The sequence below is a fragment of the Lithobates pipiens genome, unplaced genomic scaffold, assembly GCF_037356315.1.
Source record: "Lithobates pipiens isolate NorthernLeopardFrog02 unplaced genomic scaffold, aLitPip1_a1.2 Scaffold_28, whole genome shotgun sequence".
Classification (NCBI taxonomy): Eukaryota; Metazoa; Chordata; class Amphibia; order Anura; family Ranidae; genus Lithobates; species Lithobates pipiens.
The window spans coordinates 14,288,627-14,304,802 of NW_027507789.1; the positions used below are offsets into that span (position 1 = coordinate 14,288,627).

At 44.9% G+C, this 16,176-nt stretch overlaps 1 protein-coding gene across 1 annotated transcript in view; it reads left to right on the forward strand.

Annotated features, from left to right (window-relative positions):
• Window positions 1-16,176, forward strand: part of PDE6G (phosphodiesterase 6G) — a 39,723-nt gene extending 23,547 nt beyond the window's left edge. The window contains exons 2-4 of the mRNA XM_077458704.1: window positions 11,559-11,798; window positions 12,285-12,325; window positions 13,533-16,176. Of these exons, the coding sequence (XP_077314830.1) occupies window positions 11,653-11,798; window positions 12,285-12,325; window positions 13,533-13,609 (264 nt within the window). The 5' untranslated portion in view covers window positions 11,559-11,652 and the 3' untranslated portion in view covers window positions 13,610-16,176. The remainder of the gene's footprint in view (window positions 1-11,558; window positions 11,799-12,284; window positions 12,326-13,532) is intronic.

Here is a 16,176-nt window from a genome sequence, read left to right on the forward strand (position 1 = left end):
CAGCTCTGCTGATCCCCCAATCAGTAGCATCCACCAGCTCTGCTGATCCCCCATTCAGTAGTATGCCTAGCTCTGCTATGCCAGCACCGCTGAAACATGTCTGAGCTGGTCTGCCCATTCCAACCTCCCGCTTTTCTCCTACTGGCCAATAAGGCGTCCCATTATAGCGAAGAAAGTGGACATTAAGGCCATAAGTACTTGGTGGTGCGGCTCCAAGCTGAGGTGTAGAGCCCCATTGGCACTCGGGATGGTATGGATGCCCTCATAAGGAAACCTCATCCATTGAGCATTAAACTATTTAGCTTGAAACTGCCACTTACCTTAGCTAATCCTGGTATGGATGTGTACATGTGAAAGCCTCAGTCAATGCTGCTCCTCGGGCCTTGCCCCCTGACATGTTTTGCCCCACCCACCAGGGCTTAATGATGCCTCACTAAGTAGTACCACAGCTTGGCTCATTCCCGCTCATTAGTAACCCCCAGCTCTGCTGATCCCCCAATCAGGCAGTCAAGCTAAAGGGAAGTGGACATGTTACATTCCATATATGTTACCAGAATGATACAATGTATCCTTATGGGTGCAGTGGAACCACAATGGGTGCATTCATGTCTTCTTGATGCCAATGATGCTGTCACGTAGGGCACTACTTTGTAAACCTTCTCTGGTTTGCAGAACACTGGAGCAAAAGTAGTAGAAATGTAGCAAGGGTGCCAATTGACCCTTATTAGCCAGGACATTCATTAATCTCAGTGTTCCAATTCATTCTAAAACTGTTCAGTAGGGTTGAGGTCAGTCAATGCCGCTCCTCAGGCCATGCCCCCTGACATGTTTCGCCCCACCCACCAGGGCTTAATGATGCCCCACTCAGTAGTACCCCAGCTTTGCTGATCCCCTGCTCAGTAGTAACCTATAGCTCTGCTGATCCCCTGTTCATTAGTAATCCCAGATCTGCTGATCCCCTCTGCATAAGTAACCTCCAGCTCTGCCTATCCCCAATCGGTAGTAACGCCCAGTTCTACGGATCCCCCACTAGTATACCCAGCTCTGCTGACCTCCCACTCAGTAGTGCCACCAGCCCTGCTGACCCCCCACTCAGTAGTATCCCTAGCTCCGCTGATCCCACAATCAGTAGCATCCACCAGCTCTGCTGATCCCCCATTCAGTAGTATGCCTAGCTCTGCTTATCCCACACTCAGTAGAAACCACAACCTCTGCTGATCTTCTGTTCAGTAGTAGCCTCCAGTTCATAGGGGACTATGATTAAGCACCAGTGGGTGGGGCGAACCATGGCCCGAGGAGCAGCATTGACTGAGGCTTTTACATGTACACATCCATACTAGGATCGGCTAAGGCGAGCAACAGTTTCAAGCTAAAAGGAAGTGAACATGTTACATTCCATAGATGTTTCCAGAATGATACAATGTCTTTTCTTTATGGGTGCAGTGGAACTACAATGGGTGCATCCATGTCTTCTTGATGCCGATGATGCTGTCACATAGGGAACTACTTTGTAAACCTTCCCCGGGTTGCGAAACACTGGAGCAAAGTAGTAGAAAATGTAGCAAGGTTGCCAATTGACCCTTATTAGCAGGGACATCCATTATTCTCAGTGTTCCATATCATTCTATTCTAAAGCTGTTCAGTAGGGTTGAGGTCAGTCAATGCCGCTCCTCGGGCTATGCCCCCTGACATGTTTCGCCCCACCTACCAGGGCTTAATGATACCCCAGCTTTGCTGATTTCCTACTCAGTAGTAACCTCCAGCTCTGCTGATCCCCCGTTCATTAGTAACCCCCAGCTCTGCTGATCCCCCCCCCCTCATAAGTAACCCCCAGTTCTGCTGATCCCCAATCAATAGTAACCCTCAGCTCAGCTTATCCCCCAATCTGTAGTATCCCCAGATTTGCTTATCTCCCACTCAGTGGTATCCCCAGCTCTGCTGTCCTCCCACTCAGTAGTATCCCCAGCTCTGCTGATCCTCCAATCAGTAGAATCCCCCAGCTCTGCTGATCCCCCATTCAGTAGTATCCCCAGTTCTGCTGATCCCACACTCAGTAGAAACCCCAAGCTCTGCTGAACTCCTGTTTAGTAGTAACCTCCAGGCGAGCAACAGTTTCAAGCTAGAAGGAAGTGAACATGTTACATTCCATAGATGTTTCCAGAATGATACAATGGGGGTTATTTATGAAAGGCAAATCCACTTTGCACTACAATTGCACTTGGAAGTGCAGTTGCTGTAGATCTGAGGGGGGCATGCAAGGAAAATAAAAAAACATAATTTTAGCTTGCACATGATTGGATGATAAAATCAGCAGAGCTTCCCTTCATTTCAGATCTACCCTTCAGATTTACAGCGACTGCACTTCCAAGTGCACTTGTAGTGCAAAGTGGATTTGCCTTTCGTAAATAACCCCCAATGTATATTTATGGGTGCAGTGGAACCACAATGGGTGCTTCCATGTCTTTTTGATGCTGCCACGTAGGGCACTACTTTGTAAACCTTCTCTGGTTTGCAGAACACTGGAGCAAAGCAGCAGAAAATGTAGCAAGGGTGCCAACCGACCCTTATTAGCAGGGACATCCATTATTCTCAGTGTTCCGATTCATTCTAAAGCTGTTCAGTAGGGTTGAGGTCGGGACTCTGGGCAGGACACTCCAGTTGTCACATGGGGCTCCCCAATTCCTGGAGCTCCTTTATTGAGGACTGTGGCAGTGCATAGAAAACGGAAAAAAGTGCCACTTTGCCGCTGTATATGTAAGTTATATGGTTGGCAGGTGGTTATTGCAGCTTACAAATTCTTAGATATGGTGGCTACATTAGTTTTCTTTTTTCTGGATTTTTTTGTTCCCCTTTATTTTCACCTGGTGACCCTGCCAGTAACACACCTCCTATCCTACGGTAACAACAACCACTTACTGCACAGTAATATATAGAGCAGTGGTCTCCAAACTGTGGCCCGGGGATTGGACGTGGCCCTTTGCTTGCCTTTATCTGGCCCTTGGGGCCCTATTGACATCCACTGACACCAATACTGGCTTTGTAGTAGGGATGCACCGATACTGGTATCAGTGCCAATACCGAGTATTTTCACGAGTACCTGTGAAAATGCTCCCGATACCCGAAACCAGCTTTTACTAGGGGAAGGCATGGATTGGTGCCCCTGCTTTTGCAGGAACACAGGATCCATGCCTTCTGTGCTGACAGAATGGCGATCTGCCTTGTTTACATGGGCAGACCGCCGTTCTCCCTCTGTACCGAAGGATCGGTGGGTGCTGGAGGACATCGAGTCCATGGTACCGGCCGATCAGCTCCCCCTGTGTATTATCACAGCGGGAGAAGGCCGGCAGTGGCGCTCATGCGCGCCCCAGACCCAGAAATGCAGGAGCACATAACAGGTACCTCATTCTTGAGGGATTTCAATATACTCTCATTTTAAATTGAGTAAAATTATAGGATTAAGCCTGAACCTTATATAATAATGCAAATCGGAGCTGATCTGAGATTTTTTTTTCATACGCTTTCAGAAGTTTGGGGATCTTTTTCTACTCTTCACTGACCCTCGTCGTTCATAATAATTCCTTGCAGCGCTTACATTCCATGCGGTTATAAATGAGGATGAGCTCATGTCATACTCAGTGACATGTAAGAGGATTACAGGGGAAAAAAAATGCTCAAAGGTTCCATCAATGCCCCTTCCCAGCAGGCTTTGCTGCAAAACCCTCTTTTGTAACGGCTTATTTGTCTTGCAGTTGGAATTAGCAGTCTGGTAATTAAAGTGAACCTACATTGATTATTTAACGCCAGAAAGTCCACTCTTGCTAGAAAAACGCATTAAATGGTCATTACTGCACTGCTGAGGTGGAAAGTCTGCTGACCTTCTGGCGCACCCAAATCACCCGTTTTTTTGGGTTAATCTTGCTCAGATCCCACCTCGAAATATGCAAGGACCACCCATCACACACACTTTATGGGGTGGTTCCACCAATGGTCTGCCTCTAGATATGTGAGGACAGCCCATCACACCTACTTTATGGGTCTTGCTCAGACCCCACCTCTAAATATGTAAGGTCCACCGATCACACACTTTATGGGATGGTTCCACCAAGACTCTGCCTCTAAATATGTGAGGAATGTCCATCACACCCACTTTATGGGATGGTTCCACCAATACTCTGCCTCTAGATATGTGAGGACAGCCCATCACACCCACTTTATGGGTCTTGCTCAGACCCCACCTATAAATATGTAAGGTCCACTGATCACACGCTTTATGGGATGGTTCCACCAAGGCTCTGCCTCTAAATATATGAGAACTGCCCATCACACCCACTTTATGGGATGGTTCCACCAAGATACTGCCTCTAGATGTGTGAGGAATGTCCCATCACACCTACTTTATGGGATGGTTCCACCAATACTCTGCCTCTAGATATGTGAGGACAGCCCATCACACCTACTTTATGGGTCTTGCTCAGACCCCACCTATAAATATGTAAGGTCCACCGATTAACACACTTTATGGGATGGTTCCACCAAGACTCTGCCTCTAAATATGCGAGGACCGCCCATCACACCCAATTCATAGGATGGTTCTACTAAGACACTGCCTCTAAATTTTTGAGGACTGCCCATCACACCCACTTTATGGGTTGGTTCCACTAAGTCTCTGCCTATAAATATGTGAGGACTGCCCATCACACCCACTTCATGGGTTGGTTCCACCAAGACTCTGTGTCTAAATATGTGAAGACTGCCCATGACACCCACTTCATGGGTTGGTTCCACCAAGACTCTGCTTCTAGATATGTGAGGACTGCCCATCACATTCACTTTATGGAATACTTCCACCAAGACTTTGCCTTTTAAATATGTGAGGACTGCCCATCACACCCACTTCATGGGTTGGTTCCACCAAGACTCTGTGTCTAAATATGTGAAGACTGCCCATCATACCCACTTCATGGGTTGGTTCCACCAAGACTCTGCTTCTAGATATGTGAGGACTGCCCATCACACCCACTTTATGGGTTGGTACCATCAAGACTCTGACTCTAAATATGTGAGGACTGCCCATCACACCCACTTTATTGGATGGTTCCACTAAGAAACTGCCTCTAAATATGTGAGAACTGCCCATCACACCCACTTTATGGGATGGTTCCACCAAGACTCTGCCTCTAAATATGTGAGGACTGCCCATCACACCCACTTTATGGGATGGTTCCACCAAGACTCTGCCTCTAAATATGTGAGGACTGCCCATCACACCCACTTTATGGGTTGGTTTTCACCGAGATAAGACCTCTAAATAGGCAGAAACCACCCACTCACAGCACGGATTCTTGCTATTAACACATTTTTTGAGTTACTGAGCATGTGCAGTAACTCAAATAAGGTTGAGGCTGTAATCCCAACACATGGACACAGCATCAAGGCACAGAGGAACAAAGTGCCGGACTGCCCTGGCAAATCTGGGACTGTTGTCATCTATGAAATTTAGTGTTTTCATTAATTTCCTGAAATGTAAAGTGGTTGTAAACCTCAGAAAGGAAATATGAATACAGCATATGCCTCCATAGTGTGTACTTGTCTCAGTCCAGAGTGTCTAAGTGTCATTTCTGTCTGCTGCCTCCTTCCTCTGCTATCAGTCACTTCTGACAAGTTTTTCTGACACCAAGAGATAAATAGTGATGGAGGGGGCTCCAGCACACAGCCTGTGATTGACAGCTTCAGCTCCATTCCTTGTAAAAAAAAAGGGGGGGTGTCCCTTCCCTCCAATCAGCTCTCAGAGCTCTCCTCAATGATGTAACTTCAGCTCTCCACTCCTTGCTTTTCAGAGCTAAGAGAACCTGTGTAAATTCTGTACTTTGAAGGGATGTAGGGGAAAGACAGCTGCAGATAAACAGGTACAGCTTATGTAGGAGAATTTGTTTAATCTCTGGGTATCACCTGAGGCCAGTCACTTCACTGGGTATATGGAGGGTTTACAACCACTTTTGGTTGATGCTGTGATACTGGGACATAGCCCGGGACACACAATCAACAGGACAGAGGCACAAGATGCAGGACTGTCCTGGCAAATTTGGGACTGGTGACATCTCTGAAATTTTGAGTTCTCTAACAAGTCCCAGCATGAAACCCTGAGATCTAGGGGGTCCGATCCTTAGTTCTCAGGGGTTCATGCTGGAACCTGTAATCCTTCACTTTTTGGGATATGACTACAAGTCCTAGCATAAACCCCTGAGATCAAGGGGGTCCGATCTTTAGATCCAGGGGTTTATGCTGGCACTTGTAGTCCTTCACTTTTGGGGGTCACATCCTTAGATATCAGGGGTTCATGCTGGTATTTATAGTCCTTTACCTTTGGGGGGGGTAACATCCTTAGATTAGCATAAATCTCTCAGAGCTGAAGACATGACCCCCCACCCCCAAATCAAAGAGATGCTGGCTGCCACAAAGGGGGTGACACCAGGCTCTCTGCAAGAGATGCGGGGCAATTGTCTCAGGTGCCCAGGCTAGTGCCTCCCTACCAGGCAAGTTAGTGAAGCCAAGTTCCGGCACTGGGCTCCAGGACACAGGGCTGGTTCACACCATGTTCGCGGCGGGACAGTAGGCTGGTAGCCTAGACAACCTGCCAGAGGGGGAATAAAGATGTATCAGGCTACGCACATTGTGTAGGATACGCAGCGTGCTTAGGATATACTATAGGGGTAGCCAGTTACTGTCTTTTTTTTCTTCTTCTCTGGTGCTTTGTTGGTCTGCCGCCCTCCAATAAGCCCGGAGTGGTCTTGGTCCTCCTCTCACGGAAGGGTTTTGATTTAGAATAAAAAAATGGGCTGCTTACTCTAAAATGCCCAGGACTATTTTTTGTCCCAGTCCGGGCCTGGTGGTTACTGTTTGGAAATGAAGAAATTGCTCAAGGAACCTCTAGCAACCTCTGGAGGAACCCTGCTTAGTCAAAAATGCCCGGGCCTATTTTTTGTCCCAGTCCGGGCCTGGTGGTTACCCTTTAGACCCCTTTCACACCACACCGCCCATAACGCGAGCGGTAAAACGCCGCTATTTTTAGCGGCGTTCTACAGCCAGATTTGCGGCGCATTTCGGCCGCTAGCGGGGCGCTTTTACCCCCGCTAGCGGTCGAGAAAGAGTTTCAATGGGGAGCAGCGTTGGAGGAGCGGTAAACACACTGGCAGGACTTTTCCCTGACGTCCTGCCAGCGCACTGCTGTAGTGTGAAAGCCCTCGGGGCTTTCACACTACAGACAATGGTGCAGCTTTTTTAGGACAGATTGCAGGCGCTATTTCTAACGCTACAGCGCCTGCAAAACGCCCTGGTGTGAAAGGGGTCTTAGAAATGAACAAATTGCTCTTTGCTATAGGTAGGATGGTAGGTTGAAGGTTTGGGGTTAGCGATTAGGTTGGTTGGGGTCTGAAAGGACAGTAAGAAATTGGGACATCTTGAAGTTCAAAATTAGCAGTAAGGCTACATGCTTTATTTGTAGATTCTGGGTATGATTATTACTGTGGTACAACCATTAGCTCACAGCGAAGACATTTTACTCATGTATTGGTGTAAAGGTTTCATATTCTCACTCCCATCCCGAGATCTGGCCCCTCACGGTGCTTCCTAGCAAGAAGATGTCTAAAGAGGTGCCAGGAGAAGAGTTGGGAAGGTGGAAATTGCTCAAGGCCCAAAAATACTGTTCAAACCCTCAACAGATCCAAGACCTCCTCCACCCCAAGGGTGCGTGTGCCATCGGCTTAGCTGTACCTGCCTCTCGAGAGTTCCATGGTTCAGCTCCCTGGCCACCATGTCTGATGCACTTCAGAGCCTTTTTTCAAATTCAGAATTTTTCAAGGTAGGTCACCTAGGTCCAATGTAGCTATGTATAAACCATACCTGTGAGACCAGTGCGGAAGCCACTACAGTGATCACTGCTGACTTCCGGATCCCAAGCCAAGTGGCTGCCCTTTTTCCCAAAGAATGAAAGGCAGTCTCTGATTGGACAAGGTGGAGATCATAACATCTCTACTCTGCAGGCCCAGACTGGCCATAGGGCACACTGGGCATTTACCCGGTGGGCTGGAGCTACTGGGCCGCATGTCCTAACAGAGAGTTGGCTAATGCAGGGATCCCCACGCCCTGTTGAAGACCAGGCCGCATACTGAGAGGTGAGCGGAGACAATGGATTGTGTTAGCCCTGACCGGACCATGGCCTCTGCTCACTTCCTGCTATGCGGCCATGCCTGTGTCTCCGCTCCTGGCTCACCCGCCCTGCCAACGATGTCATCCTATCTGCAGAGCAGGGGCAGGCGTAGCTGCAGATTTGCACAGAGAGCGGGAGTCTTTTCATAGTAACAAGCGGACAATCACCCGCTGGCTAATATTATCTAGATCTGCAGGAGTCCCTGGCTAGGACTGTGCAGGGGGGGGGGGCAGAGGGTAAAAGGGAGGCACTGTGATTAGAGAGAAAAAAAAGGGGGGCATGAATGCTAGAAGCACAGTGATGGAGGGCTATGATTGCTAGGGGCACTTTAATATAAAGGGGACTGCCTGCTTGGGTGCCCCCATAGAAAGCTGCTTGCTGTTGGGGCACCCAGAAAGAAGGAGAGGCCAGGGGTGCTGATGGGGGACCCAAGAAGAGGATCTGAGCTGCTCTTTGCAAAACCACACGGAGCAGGTAATTATAACACGTTTATTATTTAGAAAAGCCCCTCCCGCTGTTGATGCAATCTGACCACACCCACAGTTTTGCCATTCTTAAAGTGCTCATTTAATATTTACCTGGTGAAACTTAAAAATCATACAGTCCATTGTCTCTGTAACACAGCACTAGCGACTGGTATACAGGTTCTCCCACTGGGAATAGCCATCGTGCTGTCCTATTGCCCCTCCCCTACGCGTTACACCACAGGGACACATGGCTTCTTCAGGGGGAAATTCTCAGATATTTCAAATTCATAGATTTAAATTCATAGATATTGTAAATTGTTTACATTACCATTATATGCAGAATTTGTCCATGCAATTTTCCAAGGAATTTCCCTTTGATTGATATAGCAGCTGTATTTTATATTTGATTTGATTGTTTACTTTGGGTAAGAGAAGCGCGGCACATTGATTGTTGTTTTTTGATGTTTTACATATTGTATAGGAATGTGAGAAGTGCTTACGGCTGACATTGTAGTTTTTTTATGTATTTTTTTCTAGGGTTGCACGCAAGGTTTTTGGTTTATAAAAATTTGTGTAACACAATTTAAAAGAACTCTTTAATTTTATATTTACAAAAATTTATATTTTAAAATGTTTTTAACTTTTAAAGTCTGCATTAGGTTAGCGTTTAGTTTTTTTTTCTTTTTTATATTTCTTTATTTATTATTTATTTTATTATATCCAAGGACCAGAGTAAACCATCACGGACACTGTAGATTTCTTTAAAAAAAAAAAAAAATGTTTTACAAGTGGGTCTATAAATCTGTCATCTCCCTGAACTTTCCCTCTTCCGGCACACATCACGCTCTTATAATTGCCTCTTAGCGTCCTTGGCATAAGAGGATCAAGTGTGAGCTGAGTTAAGACCCAGGTCAGCAGAGATTAACGCCTTTCCGCAGAAACTGCAACCTGAAAAAATGGGTCATTATAGGGAGAGCAACTACAGGAAGGAAATGCGTGTTAATTAAGAATGCCAAATGCTCAATATAATCCGAGTTATTTCATCCAGAGAAACAAGAAGCGACCCTGATATTGAAAGTGCATGAAAGCATAGCAACCATATGACACCTTTCACTATGTTGTAGTCTATAGCAGTCAGACTGATAAAGGAGGATAGAGACATAGAAGAGTGATGGCATAAAAAGACCAAGAGGTCTATCTAGTCTGCCCACGTTTTTTTTTTTTTTTATAATTCTATTTGGGTTCAGATCTAAAATTATCCCAAGAATGTTTAAATTCATGTTGGTTGACTTGCTACTTCTGCTGTAGTCTCTTCCTTGCAAATTTTGGTAAAATAATACTTTCTAATGTTATGTTTAATGTTGAATTTTCTTCTGGTAGTTTGAGGCTTGTCCATGTGTCCTTGAAACCCAACTTCACATTGAAGCAGTAGTTCTGTCTTTGGACTTATTCTATGTTACTGTATCTCCAGGTCTTCAGAATTAGACACAGTAATCTAAATTAAGTCTAACTCTGTAAAGGAATCCGGACCCCTTCCTCCTGCTGATGATCCTTCTAGTGATATAAAGATCAAAATAGAGGGATAGTGACCTCCTTCCTCCTCCTGGTGACCCCTCTAGTGATATAAAGATTTATATAGAGGAATCGGGACCTACCTCCTCCTCCTGGTGACCCCTCTAGTGATATAAAGATTTATATACAGGAATCGGGACCTACCTCCTCCTCCTGGTGATTCCTCTAGTGATATAAAGATTTATATAGAGGAATCTGGACCTACCTCCTCCTCCTGGTGACCCCTCTAGTGATATAAAGATTTATATAGAGGAATTAGGACCTCCTTCCTCCTGATGGTGATCCCTCTAGTGATATAAAGATCTATATCAGCCATTCTCAACCAGGGTTCCATGGAACCCTGGGGTTCCTCCAGAGGTTGCTAGTGGTTCCTTGAGCTATGGTTGATGAACCACCTATTTTGATGATGCTTACAGAGTTCAAGGTTCAGCACCACTTAGCAAAGCCAGCAGCATGACACCATTCTAAACACCACTTTAAGGGGGGCATTCTTCCTATTGACCACTAATATAAGGAGCATTGTTCCTATTGAGCCCTGATGATTTGGTTTCAGTAAGGGTTCCTCGAGACATGAAAATTATTTTTAGTGTTCCTTTAGGGTTAAAAGGTTGAAAAGCCTGATCTATATAGAGGAATCGGGACCTCCTTCCTCATGCTGGTGATCCCTCTAGTGATATAAAGATCTATATAGCGGTATCAGGACCTCCTTCTTCCTGTGGGTTATTGCCTCACTACTTATGCCACGTACACACGACCGGACTTTTTGAGGGACTAGGTCCAACGGACTTTCGGCAGAGTTCTGACGGAGTTCTGACAGAGTTCTGACGGACTTTCCGAATGAACGGACTTGGCCACACACAATCACACCAAAGTCCGACGGATTCGAACGTGATGACGTACGACCGGACTAGAATAAGGAAGTTCATAGCCAGTAGCCAATAGCTGCCCTCGTGTCAGTTTTTGTCCGTCGGACTAGCATACACACGAGCGGATTTCTCGGTAGGAACTGGGTCCGGAAAAATTTGAAACATGTTCCATTTCTAAAGTCTGACGGATTTTTGCAAATCAAAAGTCCGCTGCAGCCCACACACGATCGAATGGTCTGCCGGAATCGTTCAGTCGGACCTTTGATGTCGAAAAGTCCGGTCGTGTGTACGCGGCATAAGTGAGACTTGGAACAAGCATGTGCATATCACATTTCCCATATCATATATGTGAATTCCTGGATACATGAGGGTACAGATGTGAAGCCAACATTTGAGCTGTTCATCTGGAGGCCACTAAGATAACAATACCTCTTTTTCCTCTCATAGGTGGTTCTATAAAGATCTCCACTCAGCTGGTCTCACTTGGACCTTTTCCACTCTACTGAGTTTCTACCGGAGCCAACAAGGTTCCTGAGCTGCCATGAACCTAGAGCCTGCAAAGCCTGATATTAAGTCAGCCACCCGCGTAGTGGGAGGGCCCGCAACTCCCAGGAAAGGACCACCTAAATTCAAGCAGAGGCAGACCCGACAGTTCAAGAGTAAACCTCCAAAGAAAGGCATTCAAGGGTAAGAGGGTCCTTTGCCAAGAAGTAGATCAATTACTGGATAGTTTGTTACATACAAGAAAACATCAACATCAGAGACGGGTATGACTGGCAAAATTCAATAAAACATACAGAGGCTCATCTAGATTTGGGCTCAAAATAACAGCACAGTAGGCTGGGCTGGGCAACAGTCTCATGTCTATGAGCTGCTCCAGATAGCCGTGACCAACCAATATCACGGCACAAACATGTATGCTCAGTTGGGATCCTCCTAACTCTATGGCCTGTTGACATGTTAAAATGTGTATCAGATTAGGTCCTACACCAACCCATCCACATTCCTCCTTAGTCTACTCTCTAAATTCCCAGACTTAAAACATTTAAAGCACTTCCTTCTATTGCACTGGGGTAAAAACAAATCAAAAGAAGGAAAGATTGGTTTCTACCAGCTCTGCCCCATATCAAGCAAATTTTTCCACTACTGAGTATTGTTATTTTTCTGTTACAGATTTGGTGATGACATTCCCGGTATGGAGGGACTAGGAACAGGTAACCACAGCTGTGATTTCATATTTTACATCATCCTGTCCGGAAAGATATTATCACATATGTTTAAGATAGATAGATAGCTTTTGGTTCGGGTTGAAGGTTATGGTTAAGGTTTAAGCTGAGGGTAAGAATTAGAGGTAGGATTAGGGGTTGGGTTGATGCTTAGAGCAGTGATTCTCAACCAGGGTTCCGTGGAACCCTAGGGTTCCTCCAGAGGTTGCTAGAGGTTCCTTCAGCATTGGGCGATGTCTGCCTCTCAGATAAGTTCCCACGATCCCATTGATCTTTTTAGCTATCTGTAAGGAGGTAATTCTTCCCAATGACCATTCTTCCCACTCACCATCACACTAATGGATCATGAATTGTAGATTTCTCATTTTTAGCAGGGGTTCCCCGAGACCGGAGAACTATTTCAAGGGTTCCTCTGTGTTGAAAAGGTTGAGAAAGGCTGGTTTGGAGGTTAGGTAGAGGGATAGCATAAGGGTTAAGATTTAGGTTTAAGGTAAGGAGTTAGGTTGAGGGTTAAAGGTTAGAAGTAAGGTTAGGGGTTAGGTTGATGGTTAAGGGTTGGGTTGAGGTTTAGCATAAGGGTAAGTTTATAGTTTTAAGTTGATGAGCTGGGTTAAGCTTTATGGTTAAGATAAGGAGCTGTGTTGAACGTTAAAGGTTACAGGTAAAGTTTGGGGTTGGGTTGATGGTTAGGGCTTAAAACGGTTCGGGTTTAGGATAAGGGCTGATTGTAGGCTTAAGATGAGAAGGTGGTTTGGGAGTTAAGAACTGGAGGAAAAGTTAGGGGTTGGGTTGTTAAGAAGGGGCTATTTTGAGGAATAGCATAAAGGTTAAGATTTAGGTTTAAGGTAAGGAGTTGGGTTGAGGTTTTAAAGAGAAGTTTTTTTTGTTTTGTTTTTTTTTTAAACCATTTCTTACCTATAATCCTTACGCCCTGCCACCCCCCCCCCCCCAAATTCCCCCTTCTAACACAAATCCCTTCCTCCTATTTCCTCACAACACTTTGCCGCCCCTTCTGCCCATCCCTTGTCCTGGCCATGGGTCTGTCATCCAAAAGGGAGATCAACACCACCATTCAGCCACGGTTCCACCTAATATCCTTAATATCTATCACAAACCATTCTACTGGTCTCTAGCTCTAAAACTTTTCAAATGTAAGGTAGAAATGATGGTAATATTGACTGTCCTTTGTTTGCAGACATCACCGTCATCTGCCCCTGGGAAGCCTTCAATCACTTGGAGCTGCACGAATTGGCCCAATATGGTATCATCTAAAGACCGACGGCTCCATCCATCTTCAAGCCTGGTTTATTCATTTTGTTTTTTGTTTTATTTTTTGATTTTTTTTCTCTGGCTGGCCACTGCAAGGAGATGTAATTTGTGTAGGACTCAGTACAAGACAAAACTAACCAACTCTGCTTCTCTGATGACGCCGAGCCGAGACCTTGTTTTTCACCCCTGGCACAAACATCTGCACACACTTTAGTGTCAACCCTCCATATACAAGTCTGCTCTTCCCTGACCATGGGGCGGAAAACTCCGGCCAGCCTGGGGGAGGCGGTTTCTCGCACATTTCACCCTTGTTCCTGAAAGCACTTCTCATCATGTTTCCCCCTCCACCAACATTAACCTTTTTACATATAATTACCTTTTTTTAACTTAAGATAATTGTTTTGCTACCCTTTGCTCTGGCATGATAATCATTCTTACCCTTTGAATGTAGATGTACGTTATAAAATTACCCAGTTCTACTTTGTGTTTGTCCATATTTTTTTCCTGTGGCAGGTGGTTAGTGTTGTGATTAAAATGGTATTTCTATATACCTGACAAAGACCAGCTAGGTGTAACTAACGCAATTACAATACTCATGAAACCCTTTACTTAACACTGCAGTATTAAGGAGACAACATCTTGTCAAACACAAGAAGAGACGAGTCAAGACCAAAGTTCAGGAGTTGTCTAATATATTGTGGGAGGGGCTGCATTTTATATGCACCCTTATCAGCCAATCATTGTATAGAACATGGGTGTGGTTAATACAGAGGCATACATTACACATCATCATTACATATTATTACTCATGTCCTCTGCTTCTGAATCACAGTCATGGGATATGTGGCCCAGACATATTGTGACACAATTTCTTTATTTAGACAGTATAGAATAAAACTGCCTATGCAAGCTATATTTCCTTATGTGCATGTTTACAGAAAAACTGCTACAGTCTGCAGATACAGAATCTAAGCCAACTAGTAAAGTTAACCCAAGTTAATCCTATATGAACTTACAAAGATGGAGTCACTCTGGTTCAGCCATATTACTACAGTTAGAGGTGGACCACCTGTACGTCAAAGCCACAGCTGAGTCTAAAAAAAAATCTGTTATTTTTTTGAGGTTTCCAGCATGTTGGCTTAGTCTCAGAGGGAACCACAGCAAGGGACGTCTAACAGTTGTGGCTGACAGAATAAAGGCAACTTGACAGATAGTCAATATAATAGCTAACCGGCAAATTGGGAATGGCCAACCAGCAATGGCAGTCTTCCAAAGGAAAACCACCATTGGGGAACAAAAGATATTGGCATTTACCAACTGGTATCCAGAGAGTTGGTAAAAACTGATGGGCACCAAACAATGGCCAACTGACAATGGCATTCTTCCAAAGGAAAACCACCATTGGGGAACAAAAGATATTGGCATTTACCAACTGGTATCCAGAGAGTTGGTAAAGACCGATGGGCACCAAACAATGGTCAACTGACAATGGCAGTCTTCCAATGGAAAAAACCACCATTGGGAAACCCAAAATATTGTCATTTTCCAACTGGTATCCAGAACAAAGGTTTCCAGAGAGGTGGCAAAAAGACTGATGGGCACCAAACAATGGCACATGGGCAGTTGAGATGCCACAATGCTGGAAAAACATTGAAGCCCAACTCCTACAAGAGTTTTTCTTCTAGTTTTTAAAAGTGCGTGGAAGGGTTACAACCGTGGAAGTTTTTCTAGCCGTCTGCGACTTCATTAGGGAGTTTCCTCTTCACTATGTGTCTCAGAGACCCCTATTGACCTCAGTGGGCTGGGGCGCACACAGCAATTCCAAACTTTCCACACTGAACGGTAAAATGTGGGCTTTTCAGATTTTTGATCAACTCGTTGAGCATCAAGTTAACTACAAAACTTTAGTTTTATCTCTGGCAATAAAGGTTGCCAGAGAGTCATCAAAAAAACGAATGGGCCACCAAGCAATGGCACATGGGCAGTTGAGATGTCACAATGCTGGAGAAACATTGAAGCCCAATTCCTACAAGAGTTTTTTTTTTCTTTTCTAATTTTGGAAAGGTTCTAATTTTGGTCAAATTTTGGTCAAATTTTTTGGGGTGTTTTTCCCTCACTGTGTGACTCAGTGACCCCTATTGACCTCAGGGCAAGAAATGTTGGCAACAGAGGGTCACTGGGTTGGGGTACACAGCAATTCCAAACTTTCGACACTAAGCGTAAACCATTTTTTTTTTTTTTGGATGAACTTCAGCTTTACAGAACATCCAGTTGAGCATCAAGTTGAAAGAAACTGCCCAACGTAGTTTTATCTCAACAATATGTATTTTGTTTATGATTCACCTAAACCTTACGTAGTTTTTCGTGTACAGGAAATCCTTGACCTTACGCGTTTCTTACAGCAGATGAGCAATAGAAATGTGCAGTAGATGACGTTGTATCCACAGCAATGTGAATGAAATTCTAAAATTTAGTTTTGAAATATCCACCTGTGGCTTTCATGAGGTTTTGAAAGGTTTCTTAAAACCCGAATGTAAGAATATCCCATTCCAATAAAACCAATAAAACTT